Source organism: Candoia aspera, chromosome 1 (genome assembly GCF_035149785.1).
Source record: "Candoia aspera isolate rCanAsp1 chromosome 1, rCanAsp1.hap2, whole genome shotgun sequence".
Classification (NCBI taxonomy): Eukaryota; Metazoa; Chordata; class Lepidosauria; order Squamata; family Boidae; genus Candoia; species Candoia aspera.
The window spans coordinates 336083540-336096905 of NC_086153.1; the positions used below are offsets into that span (position 1 = coordinate 336083540).

At 44.1% G+C, this 13366-nt stretch overlaps 1 protein-coding gene across 1 annotated transcript; it reads right to left on the reverse strand.

Annotated features, from left to right (window-relative positions):
• Positions 1-1893: 1893 nt before the first annotated feature.
• On the reverse strand, positions 1894-10711 carry MRPL54 (mitochondrial ribosomal protein L54). The gene is made up of 3 exons (XM_063290851.1): positions 10557-10711; positions 6163-6319; positions 1894-2156 (listed from the first exon to the last, which is right to left on the reverse strand). Exons 1-3 carry the CDS (start codon positions 10657-10659, stop codon positions 2024-2026), a joined length of 393 nt encoding a protein of 130 aa, XP_063146921.1. The 5' UTR covers positions 10660-10711; the 3' UTR covers positions 1894-2023.
• Between the last annotated feature and the right edge of the window lie 2655 nt (positions 10712-13366).

Sequence of the window (13366 nt, forward strand, 5' to 3'; positions counted from 1 at the left end):
ATTAGGATGGGGAAGCTGCTTGGAAGAAAGTGAAAAAGATTGGTTATGAAGAGCCATAAGAAGTACATGGAATTACACTAAATAATAGTCCTTTTTAGCTGCTGTGAAAGGTTCAATTCACAGTTCCCGTTTAAAAAGAACAAAAATAATTCCCTTCCTCTGAATGCTTATTTAGCAATTGCTTATTTTCTGCCTAACACATGGAACTTTTGTGATCACTTAGCTTCCTAACTATGTTAAGGGCTTAATATAAATTTATACCCTGTCATCTCCCTTATGTGCTCCCCCTCTGAGCTCCACCATCGTAAACAAGAAATTGAAGGGAAACCCAGTTGTGGTCACATCTGAGAAACAATCACCACACAGCAATTGCAGCTTGGCGCGAAGGCGGGTAAAGGGGAACATGTATGATGTAACACCTTTGCTGCAGGAGATGCATTGGGTGGCAGTCTGCTTCTGGGCCCAATTCAAGGTATTGGTTATCACCTTTAAAGCCCTACATGGCATGGGACCAGGTTACCTGAGGGACCTTCTCACCCCCATTACATCAACCCATCCCACCCGGTCAGGCAGAGAAGGCATGCTATGGACCCTGTCCATGAGAGACTGTCAATTGGCAGGGCCCAGGGAGAGGGCCTTCTCTGCCGTGGCCCCCATTCTATGGAACACTCCCCCCCCCCGAGGTGAGGCAGGCCCCCACTCTCCCAGCCTTCCGGAAAGGGGTGAAGACCTGGCTCTGCCACCTCGCGTGGGGCAGGAGGAGGAGCAACCAACCCTGGGGCTGGTTAGCACCTTGAAGAGGCTCCCAAAAATTAAGATCTTTATAACATCTATGTCTTGGACTATATTTTTTATTTAAGAATATTGTTTTATTGTATTTTAACAACTATTCATTCTTGCTTTATTCTAATCCACCCAGAATCTCTCTTTGAGTGAGATGGGCAGTGACTAAATTTGAAATATAAATAAATAAATAAATGATCTTTCAACATGTAGAAAATGTAGACACAAATTTTTCCTTTTTTTCTTTTTTTACCCCACAGATTTCCCTTTGGGGGATCCTCATGTAGATCATCCACTGTGGGGAGACAGAATAGGAAAAAAAGAAGAATTTCCTTGCCCAAACAGATGAACTTGTGGTATTTGAGGCCATAAGATGTAGTGGTGGCCACCAATGGAGATAGTTTGAAAAAGGGGCTGAAAAGTCAGATTGTTCTCTCGATGGCTACTAGTCCCAAATCCTTTAATTTCCCCTGAATCCTTCCATTGCCCCTGGGAAGCAACAGAAGGAAGCATTTGTTCACCTGGTTTTAGGCACTGTGTCTCACCAAGTGATGGGCAGGATGGGCCTCAGCCTGGTCAATGTCAGTGTCAAACCCTTGACATTCCATTCTTGAGAGTTTTTTTTTTTAAAAGGAGAAATCTCAAGTGCTATAAATACTTTTTCTGGGGAATCTTGGAAGCACTAAGAGCCTCTGGGAAGTGCCCTTGTCCAAACCACATTGGGTTTCCTATTAAACAATGCATTTTTTTTCACAGCATCCAAGGTCAGATGGGAACCAATTCTGAATGGTGTTTAGAACAACTGTTAAGATCTGGTTAATTCAGAAATTCATAGTTGGAAGGGAACTTGGAGATCATCCAATCCAACCACCTGCCCTTGCAGAAATGTATTACTTGAACAGGTCTTGGAAAGGAGCATTTGCCTCTCTGAGCCTTCCTTCTGGCCCCAATTTTGCACGCACACACACAAATAATCTGATTCTGCAATTGGCTCACAGACTTCATGGTGCAAATCAAATCAGGGCCGTTCCAAATGTGTTGGAGTTTCAGTTTCTATAGCCTTTAACCAGTAGGCCATAAGAAGACATGAGATAATGAAAAATCTAAGTATTACAGAGAGTGGAGCTTTTTATTGGTTATTATTTAGAGATGAGAATAAGAATAATTTAAAAAGAATCCCATTTCTCAATACCCCAAGCCCTTCCTGGGATGGCCTCCATTTCACCTCTTAGCATTAGCATCAAAACGGCTTTGTCTTCCAATATTTCTTCCCTAGTTTTGTATTCTCTTTCCGTAGCCGGCGCCAATATTCCATCGTGTCAGGGTCCAGTTCTTCCAACTTCTTAGGGGGCCCTAGGGACATACTGAAAAGCCTGGAATGGGGAGACAAGGAGAGAAACAGCCATAATAGAATACATTGAGTCAAGGAGCATCTTGAAAAGTTTTAAAACAAGGTTGTAAATGCGAGGATTGGTTGCAAAGTTACTTTTTCATCACCGTTGTAACTGCGAACAGTCACTAAGCAGGGCAATCGCTAAACAAGGACTACCTGTACTGGGAAATTTAGAGAGCAGCATCAGAGGTGGAAGCAATTGCTAGAGATAAATTTTCAGGTTCAAGCATTTAGAACATTGGACTGTGAATTTTTCTGGATATTATGGTAAATCACTCAGTGTTTGCTTAGCTATTTGGTTTATTCAAATTGTTGCAATCACATATATTTGGTCAATATCTGTGATTATTACTGCAGTAACATATGTGAACTGATGACCCCTTGAAGGCAATGAAAGCCGTTGAAAGCCATAGAAAATATGTGAGTGGGAACATTTTGCACTAGGCAGAAAAACAGGCACAAAGGAAGTCAAAAAGTTACAAACGAAGGTGCAGCATGGAGAAATGGGGTCAGCTGGCAAGCTGACAATCAGCACCAATAGGAAGGCTTTAGGCTGCCAAGAAGGAGATAACAAGAACACCGAAGTCTCTAAGAGAGTAACTTGTGGTCTGTAAGCTACTGTAAACAATTTGCTAAAAGTTGCCAAAAAAAAAAAACCCTCCTCTGCAGCTGGGCTAAGCCAACCAAACTAGGAAAAACTTTTGAGGCCTTGATACCACCTCTGCCATCATGACTGATCATGTGCATCAATAAGATACATTAGTGCTGGTAAGGTAAAGGTTTCCCTTGACATTAAGTCCAGTCGTGTCCGACTCTAGGGGGTGGTGCTCATCTCCATTTCAAAGCCGAAGAGCCAGCGTTTGTCCGTAGACGCTTCCGTGGTCATGTGGCCGGCATAACTACATGGAACGCCATTACCTGCCCGCCGAAGCGGTACCTATTAATCTACTCACATTTGCATGTTTTCTGTAATAAATCAATAATGTAATAAATCACTAATGCATCAATAAGATACATTAGTGCTGGTACTAATGTATTTATTTATTACAGGTAGACCCTACTTACAGACAGTAATTGGGACCAGGAACTCTGTCGCTAAGCAACGTGGTCATAAGGTGTGATGTCACGTGATTGCACTGACTTACGGCAGCAGTTCCCGCAGTCCCAGTTGCCATCATTAAGTGAATCCCGCAAGGTCACAGCATCCCATGGTCATGTGATCCCCATTTGCGACCTCCTGCCGGCTTCCCCATTGACCTTGGTTGTTGGAAGCTGACAGTGAAGCATGCAAATGGTGATCATGTGACTGCAGGATGCTGCGACCATCGTAATTGCGAGCCAGTTGCCAAGGACCTGAACTGCGATCACGTGACCGCAGGGAAACTGCAACAACTGCAACAAGAACCCATTGTAAGTTCCCCTTGTTCAGCATCATCGTAACTTCAAATGGTTGCTGAATAAGTGGAGGTTAAACGAGGGTTACCGGTATTATGAACCCTTACCAAGGCACAATCCAAAACAAAAGTCCATTATTACATATCATTCCAATGAAATCAAGGCATAACCTAGAAAACAAACCTCCAAGTAACTAATGCAACAATACATTTAAACGCACATCCTGGGACGGGATCGAGTCTATATACATCTTTTTATATACAGGTTTTTAAATCTAAGTAAATAAATAATAATTTACAATACGGGTGAGCCTGGAATTGTCAGCTGAAAAAAAAAACAGGGTGGAACAACCGGACCTTACAGTAAGCTGTTAATGAAATAAAAAGGTCTTTAAATCCCTTTTATTTTGATCATTGTGAGTTACCCAGAGTCACTGAGAGTTGGGCAGCATACAAGTTATTGAGGTTTCTATGACTGATCATTTTTGAGCATCAATATGGAACACAATGATTAAATAGCCATCTCTTAAGAAAATTAAATTCCGCTAAACTTTGATACTGATCTCTCGCATGGATTCTTCAGGATCCCATTCTAATGGTCCCACTCTGAATGGTGTAGGGCAGGATTTCTCAACCTGGGTCCCGTGGCACACTCGGGTTCCGCGGGAGGTCACTAGGGGTTCCCTGGGAGATCACGATTTACTTAAAAATTATTTCAAATTCAGGCAGCTTCACCTTCAAGAGGTAAATTTCATTCTTTATTTTTAGGTTAAGAACACTGTGAATGCATCTATAAGGCCTACCCATGAAACGAATATAATAATTTCGTAGCTTCTGGCCTGTATTTGAGCCTGAATGTGCAGGGGTTCCCCGCGGCCTGGAAAATCTTTCAAGGGCTCCTCCAGGGTCAAAGGTTGAGAAAGGCTGGTATAGGGTGATCAGGACAGTTAAACAGAACTGTACTTTAGCTTACCAGTTCTGTGCAACCTGATAGTTCTTGTTGTCTAAGCTCTGGTACCGTATATACTTGTGGATAAGCCAAGAATTTTAGGTGCCAAAATACACCCCAAAAATCAGGTTCAGCTTATCCGCGGATGGGCTTATCCGTGAGCATATACGGTAATACTTTTGAAAAGTATCTGTATTTCCCATATATACTTGTGTATAAGCCCACCCATGGATAAGCAGACCCTCAATGTTTTAACCGAAATACCATGAAAAATGTGGTTTGGCTTATACATGCGTGGCACATTTTTCATGGTGTTTTGGTTAAAAATTCGAAGGTCAGCTTATCTGTGGGGGGCTTATCTGCAAGTATAAACAGTACAGTATATTTCATGGCTTTGCACGTGCTCTCTAGCTTGAATAACTTTGGGGCTCTAGCACACCTGTGGGACTAATTTATTGCCTCTCGATGTTGGTTATATGGGCCTCCTTGCTCTCCCTCCCTGCAGCTCTGCAGGACAGACCAGTGAATCAAGCAATCGAGTTTGATGAACCTGATTCAGAGGTAAAGAACCAGTATATACTGTACTGTTTATACTTGCAGATAAGCCCCCCACAGATAAGCTGACCCTCGAATTTTTAACCAAAGCTGGGAACCAATGGGTGAGAAGTCCAGACTTGAACTAAGGGGGAAATTCTTGACTGTGAAGTCTATGAAGCAATGGAACAGGCTGCCTCTGGAAGTTGTGGGGGCTCCAACACGGGAGGTTTTCAAGAAAAGACTGGACAGCCATTTGTTTAGAATAGTATGAGGCAGGGGGTTGGACTAGAAGACCTCCAAGGTCCCTTCCAACCCAAGGATTCTATGATGTTTTTTTCTAAGCAGGTATTCATTGCAAGCAGTATGGACTTGCCCCCTACCTAAATCCAATAGTGCTGTTCAAACTATCCTGATGACTCGAAAAAAGTCCCAATCAATTTTAAAGAACTGGAAAAGCAAATGGGGGGGGGGGGGGAGAATTCAGTTCAAAACACTACAGAGCAGCCTTTCTCCACCTTTTGACCCTGGAGGAACCCTTGAAATATTTCCCAGGCCTCAGGGAACCCCTGCACATTCAGGCTCAGATATAGGCCAGAAGTTATAAAATTATTATATTCATTTCATGGGTAGGCCTGTATAGATGCATTCACAATGTCCTTAACCTAAAAATAAAGAATGAAGCTTACCTCTTTAATGTGAAGTTGCCCAAATTTGAAGTAATTTTTTTAAATAAATCGTGATCTCCCAGGGAACCCCTAGTGACCTCTTGCGGAACCCTAGAGCTTCACGCAACCCTGGTTGAGAAACCCTGCTACAGAGTGTTGTGGGGTTTTTAAATCCAAAACGTTCCAGAACGTCCACTTTACTTGTTCATTCCTAGCCCGCAGACCTCTGTGTGTTTTTTGCAGCCAAAAGGACTGGAAGCTTTATTCATTTGCAGATTCCAAAAACTGGGACCTGATACAACTTTTGGTGCCCTTTCCTTCATTTACCCAGAACAGAGCAATAGCAAAGAGGAGCAAAAAACCCTACTGCCCCAATCTCATGATCGAACCCTGGGCATTTCTCCTTTGCCTGCAATTGTAACTGAGAAGGCCACGGCTCACCATTCAGGATATTCAGAGTCTGGCTTCAGCGCTACGTCCGTCCCTTCCTTGTAGATGTTCACCCCCATAGCGTGGGTGGTGAGCATGACCGGGTCCTTGCATATTTCAGGGCCTTTTAGTTCTTCTTTGGAAAGGCCTTTCGTTTTGCCTCTCCCTACTAAAAGAAGAAAAAAATATCTTTCATCCAGGAGTTACTTTGGCGTTTGCACAAAACATGCATATGTTATTCGGAGGTGGGGGAAGAAAGGGGGTTGCTCTGAAAATCAAAGCATCTGTGGGGATGTGGAAAAAAGCTGCTTTTACCTACCTTTTTCAGAGGGACAGCCGTTCTGGGGAGCTCAAGCTAACACTCCTAGAAAAATACTTTCAGGGAGCAGCTTCCAGTGAGAGAGGATGGCACCCTGTGCTATACAGGCTCCAGCATACTGTAAACCTGTTGCCAGTGTTATTATCATGAGGACTAGCCACTTTCTGCACATACAGTCATTTGGTTTACATAACCCCCAAGCCATACTGAGTATTTTGTTTAGCTTGGGCTTAGTATTTTGCATGAACCCCAGCTAATGAGGTATGTATAAAGTATATACGTGATGATGGGGAAAGGTCCCCTGTGCAAGCACCGAGTCATGTCTGACCCTTTGCGGGGAACGCCACTTTCGTGACGTTTTCTTGGCAGACTATAGAGCGGGGTGGTTTGCCATTGCTTTCCCCAGTTGTCACCTTCCCCAGCAAGCTGGGTCCTCATTTTACCAACCTCGGAAGGATGGAAGGCTGAGTCAACCTGAGCCGGCTACCCGGGAATCCAGCTTCCGCTGGGATCGAACTCGAGTGGTGGGGAGAGTTGCAGTTGCAGTACTGCCACCTACCCCTCTGCGCCACATGAGGCTCTTCCAAAGTATATATATTTATGCATATTCTATTTTGTATGAATCTTTTATTGTTTATTCATTGTAAACCACCCATTCATCGTTGCACGAGATGGGCGGGGGAGAAATATGATTGATTGATAGATAAATAAATAAATAAATAAATAAATAGAAAGCTTAGCATAACATAGCTGAGAGACCATTTGGTGTGGTCATTAAAGGCACTGGGCTAGAAACCGGGTGTCTGAGTTTTAGTCCTGCCTTAGCAGAGAAGACAACTGGACGCCTTTGGGACAGTCCCTCTCTCTCAGGCCTAGGAAGAAGAAGGCCAGGGCAAACCACTTCCAAACATCTTGCTAGGAAAACTGCAGGGACTAATCTAGGCATTTGCCAGGAGTCAAGATGGCTGCACATCCACAAAAGCTAACTCCATAAATCACGACCTAGCACAATGGATTTAGGTTTAGCGTTTATCAGACCCCAACCAATTGTGAGTTATTCAGCAAGCTGCATAAACAATGCACAGGTTAGCACATTGTATGAATCAGGCCACAAGTGATTTTCCCTAATGCAGTCTGTGAAGTGTGGTGTGCTGGTGAATGGGTGGAGCGGGGAGACCCAGGTTCTAGTTCCCTCTCCAGACAATGAAGTCTGGAGGCGCCTAAATAGAACAACAAATAAATAAGAGGGGAGATGCGGGTTCTAGTCCCCACTCAGCCACAGAAGCTCATTGGCTGAGTTTGGGCCAGTCCCACCCTCTCAGCCCAAGAGCCAATCAGGTGTAGTGAGGCAGAGGCTGGACAGAGAGGGGAGACCAGGTAGGATATAAGTTAAATCAGTGTTTTTCAATCTCATGCTGGCTGGGGAATTCTGGGAGTTGAAGTCCACTCCTCTTAAAGTCACTGAGGTTGAAAAACAATGAATTAAATCAATACATAAGGATATTTCTCCTGCATCACTGCCCTTCTGACATTTTCTCTGCACTGTAAAATGGAGAGAAGAATCTCCTCACCCAGACTCCGAAAGAAAACAAACAAGGATTGAAATTTTTCTTCCCTGTGGACTGCTGGTTTTTTTGCTATAGGGAACATCTGAAGCAAGATGTCTTGTTCAAGGGTTTAGTCCAGAATTGTCTCCTCCGACCGGCAGCCAGTTCTGAAGGATCTTTCCCAACGTGGGATGAAACTGAATCAAGAGAGATGCTGAAGATGCATCCTGCATTGCAAATCCTTCATGAAGGGGTTAGACTAGATGACCACCAGCCCCATTTTTACACTTGTTTACAGTTCCATGATCTATATATTATCTCTCTATAACATTATTGGCTGAGGGTTTTTTTTCACATTTTCTACCGGTAATGCATCTGCATGGCTGTGTGCAATCAAGGAGCCCACCTCTCTACAAGCTCCTTGTATACACTCCTCATTATTGAACAAGAGTGGCAATAATATACTGATCAACAGTAACAATAAATGCTGGTGACTGATAAAAGTTTCTGCAGATTCTTAGAGTTGCCATTTCTAGAAACCAAGAAAGACAGATGAAGAATTGGCCTGCGAATAACCGTGCAGAAAGTCAATATTAAAAAACCCCCACAATCTCACTTTATAAAATTTAGAACAGGGCATATACAATGCATACTTTACAACCTCACACAACGCACTAAGCAGTAAGCTACGGGGTGCTACATTTGAGAAAGGCCAGTCTGGAGCTGCAAAAATTGTGGGCAACCACAATTATTCAGGGCACATCTTCCATACAAAAAAAAAAGCTAAAATGTTTGGGGCTTCTTAGCATATCCTCCTTCTGAGCAGGAGGAGATGATCAAAAGACATCAACAATTATGGCAGAGAGAGCAAGGATGGGGAGAATTTTTTCTCCCTCTCTCCACACATGCTGGCTGGGGAATTCTGGGAGTTGAAGTCCACGCATCTTAAAGTAGCCAAGGTTGAGAAATATTGCTTTAGCAAGAGAAAGGCATCCACAAGCAGGTGAAAAAAAGTCAAGATGTTGGCCATGACCGTCAAGTAAAGACATGCATGTACGATGTACAAAAAGGAGGCAGGGTTTCAACTGTATGGCCATGAACACCATCTTGAGTTTTTTAACCCCTCCCGTGCCAGGGATCATCCAAAGCAGCTGTCTGGAGGGAAATTTACAACAGATAAAAGAAACACCTCCTTTTTACAGAATTTTATTCACCTGATGATTGCATTCCTATGCATTGTGGTAACAGCCACTAACTTAACTGATTTTACCAGGGGACTGGCTAAACTCATGGAGACAGGTTTATCAAGGGCTATCAAAGATTCAGTTTTTCCTATGGGTTGTGGACCCTCTAAATACCACTTGCAAGGGAGAAATGGTGGGAGAGGGGAAGGTCTCGCATTCCTACTTGCGAGAACCCCAGACACATCTGGAGTGAGAAACAAAATCCGTAATTCAACCAGGCTACTCTTATGTTCTAAATTTTACTAAATAATCCACATCTGGTTCGGTTCATGCATCATGCCAAGCCACAAACAAGAAAACCAAAATATGGCTTAGGTTGGTGAACCCATCCACCCCTTTCTACCAAGGAACATTTTTAAACCATGGCTTGTTCAACACAAAACAGGACCAACAACTGCATAATGTGCACAGATAGCATCTTACTGTAGGTTTTTTTTTCCTTTTCTTCATGTTCTTAGCAATAAAAATAAATTAAAATGTTTGTTCAACATGCCCATCATGGAGAAAATGTGGTCACTAAGAGTCAACATGGACTTGATGGCACATAATCAATCAATCAATCAACATGCCCAAGCAGCCTGGGTTTACACAATGCTTGTCCACAACAGCCGGATGCACATATCCTGCAAAACCAAAATAAACAGGATGCTGGACTAGATAACTTTTGATCTGATCCAGCAGTGCTAATATTCCTTGAGGTGGGTTCCTTGCCAAAATCTTGGCTGACTTCCTGTGATATCACTGAAGGTTCACGCCAGTCAGCTCTGGTTAACAGGGAAGCTTCAGATATTCTTGGTCATTTTGACCAAGAATTCAAGTCCTAATACATCTGGAAGGCCCTGGGTTGGGAGAAGCTCTCCAAAGTCTGCTTCAGGAAAGGGGTACAACAGTTTTGTTAACCTTGGCAACTTTAAGATGTGTGGGTTTCAACTCCCAGAATTCCCCAGGGGAAGTCCACACATTTTAAAGTTGCCAAGTTTGAGAAACGCCGGGGTAGAGCAATGGTCCGCTGCGGGCAACGGGAAGCATGAGTAGGTCGCTTTTAACCTAGTCCAGCGGGGCTCTCCTTATGGAAGTCTGGGGTGAGAGCAAAAATGGACCCTCCATGCAGAGGAGCAGTCTACCCAAAATAAGCAAAGGAAGAGGAGGACTTCCGGGAACACCTGGGGCCTCTTGGAGAAGCATAACCGTGGGCTGAAGGGGTCTCTGTCTGCTGGGGGGGTGCAAGGCTCTTCTTAGACGCCCCCCATCCGACCATGGAGGACGCCCCAGGCGCTCCCTTCCGCTTTGGCTTACCCGATCTTTTGGCAGCATAGTTTCTGACCGTCAGCCGCGACCACGGAAGGCCGGAGACTGAGCAGCAGACGGCAGCCCGCAGCTGCACCCCAACTAAAGCCATGCGACCTCGAAACCTCCCCGCTTGCTGCGTCGCGAAGCTCCAGGCGCACGGATTCGGCGCACAAACAGAGAGCATCCTGGGAAACGTAGTTCGTCTGCCTCCTCCCCTGTTCCTTCTGCGGCCGCCGCGCTGTAGTTACAGTGGCAGCCGACATCAGCCTTCCCCAACCGAGTGCCCGCCTCAAACGTGCTGCATCGCCAGATCGTCTTGTTCAGTCCTCCTGGACAAATATTTAATAGGTTGCAATAGGTGTCTCCCAGGGAGAAATCCCCACAGGATCCTGCACTAGCTTATGAAGTATGCGCTATAGGTGATATCCAGATGGAATGGATCCGAACTCCCATAATCCCCAACCAGCATCGTCGAGTGGTCCAGCTGGCGGCAGGTGTCGAAGCCCAACCTTGATGGAATATTATAAGTTCGCTCAGAAAAGTGTGCCACAATTGGAGGCTACTGGTGTGGTTATTTTCCTTCCCTACCCTAGCTCATTCTGATTTTTCATGGTAGTCTATCTGTGCCTTATTTTTTAAAAGTTCACTGTATTCTAGTTCAGTTGTAAATGGAACCTGTGAGTTCCAGGATCCTCCAGTCCACCAAGAAGAATTATGAGAGTTGACGCCTACACATCTGGACATTTTTTTAAGGCCGAGAACCGCCCATTTAAAAATTGTGCAGGCTGGCAGATGCTGTTGAATTCCATTTCACATTTCTCGTAACCAGTAGGGCTGAAAAGTGACGGAAATTACAATCTAAGAATCATAGAATAGTGGAGTTGGAAGGTATATGGAAAGATCATCTAGTCCATCCTTTTCAATCTGCAGGAAAAACACAAACACCATCCATGACAGGTGATTGTCAAGCATTTTCTTAAAACCTTCAGAAGATGGAAAATGCACAGTCCCCATAGGTGGACTGTCCCACTGTAGTAGAAATCTTACTGTCAGGAAGCTTTCCCTTATATTTAAATGAATTCTTGTTAGCTGCAACTTATATCCATGATTTCTGATCCTAAGGAAAACTGGGAAATTGTATGTTCCCTGTCCTTAATTGTTTATAAAGTTTGGGCATGGTATTGGCTCAGCTGGAATGGTTGGTAAAGTGTGATTGATGATTTGGTCTCTTTTGCAAAACAGTCAGTTGTGGTTTATTTAACAAACCATAATCCATGTTTGCAATATTGTCTAAACATAGCCTTTCTGTCTTTCCAAACCGGGTACTCTCCCTATATGCTTGGGAATTACAGGAGCCCAATACATCTACCCATGTTGGGTAGGTATTACGGAAGGAAAGTCCAGTACAGCTGAAAGTAACTAGGACAGGAAAGGCTGGCTAAAATCAGAATGGGCTGATCATGGCAAGATCAATGTCTTTTTCTATACAACTTGTGGAGCTGCAAAAACTCTGTTCTCAGCTACATTTTCTTCTCTTAGAAAAATATGTGCTGCATTTCTAAAAATATTCTATTGAAATAATGCTACTTCACGTTTGTACAATAATTTGCCTTCTGATGATGATGTTCCCTAGTTGGGTAATTAAAAGTCTGCAAGCAAACAACCAAGCTCAAAGAGCACCAAGGGCTCTGCAGTTCAACCCTGAACCACAGATGGGCATCAAAAGCTTCAGAAAACACGCAAATGGGAGAAATTTGCATGTAGGCAAACCTCCACCAAGGAACAATTATTCTTTCTGCACGGAGGCCTATGACAGCCTGCCCTGCCCACTAGTGTCAAATACAAACCTCCAATAAACTGCACAGCTGGATGGAAAACAGCTCAACAAAGTGGCCAGAAATGATACGGCTAATGATCATGGATGCTTGCTTCAGACTAAACAAATGACCAGCACACCATAAATCACCTCAAGGAGCAACTAAAACAAACCATGATCCCAGAACACACAACCACCATCAAGACTACATCTCTAAGACAGGCTAGAAAAAGGAAAACAAAACTCCCAACCAAACTGCTCAAGCTAAACCCCAGAAGCAAAGAGGGACTGAACCCGAAAGGGCGGTCGACTCTTATGGAGATAGCAGGTGAGGAAGGAGGGGGCGCCTTCCAGGGGGAAAAACGCACTCACAGTGTGGAAGACCTTGGGCACCTGGCTGGGAAGGTCGGACAGGACCTGCTTTAGAGTTTCTGGAGTTTTACCCTTAGAGCCTGCTAGTTTTGCTCAGTTTGGCAAGATTCTGTTTGTGTGGTAGAAACAATAAGGTGCTGGGCTAGAAACCAGGAGGCTGGGAGCTCTAGTCCCACCTTAGGCATGAAAGCCGGCTGGGTGACCTTAGGCCAGTCCCTCTCTCGCAGCCCAACTCACCTCACAGGGTTGTTGTTGTGGGGAAAATAGGAGGAGGAAGGAGTACTAGGTATGTTCGCCACCTTGAGTTATTTATAAAAAAAAATAAAGGTGCAATAAAAATTAAAAACAACAACTAGGGAAGACACATGAAACCATGAACAACATCTTCAGAGGAATAAAATTCATAAGGGAAGAAGAAAACAACACACTACCCTTCCTGGGCATCCTCATCAGCAGAGGAAATGATGGCAAATTAGAAACCACAAGTCTATTGAGAAACAGCCCACACCAACCAAGTGCTCCCTTACCAAAGCAACAACCCAACCTCCCACAAGAGGGGATGTGTCAGGACATTATTCAGAGGAGCACAAACGCACTGCAGCAACCCACAATGCCAGAAGAAAGAAAC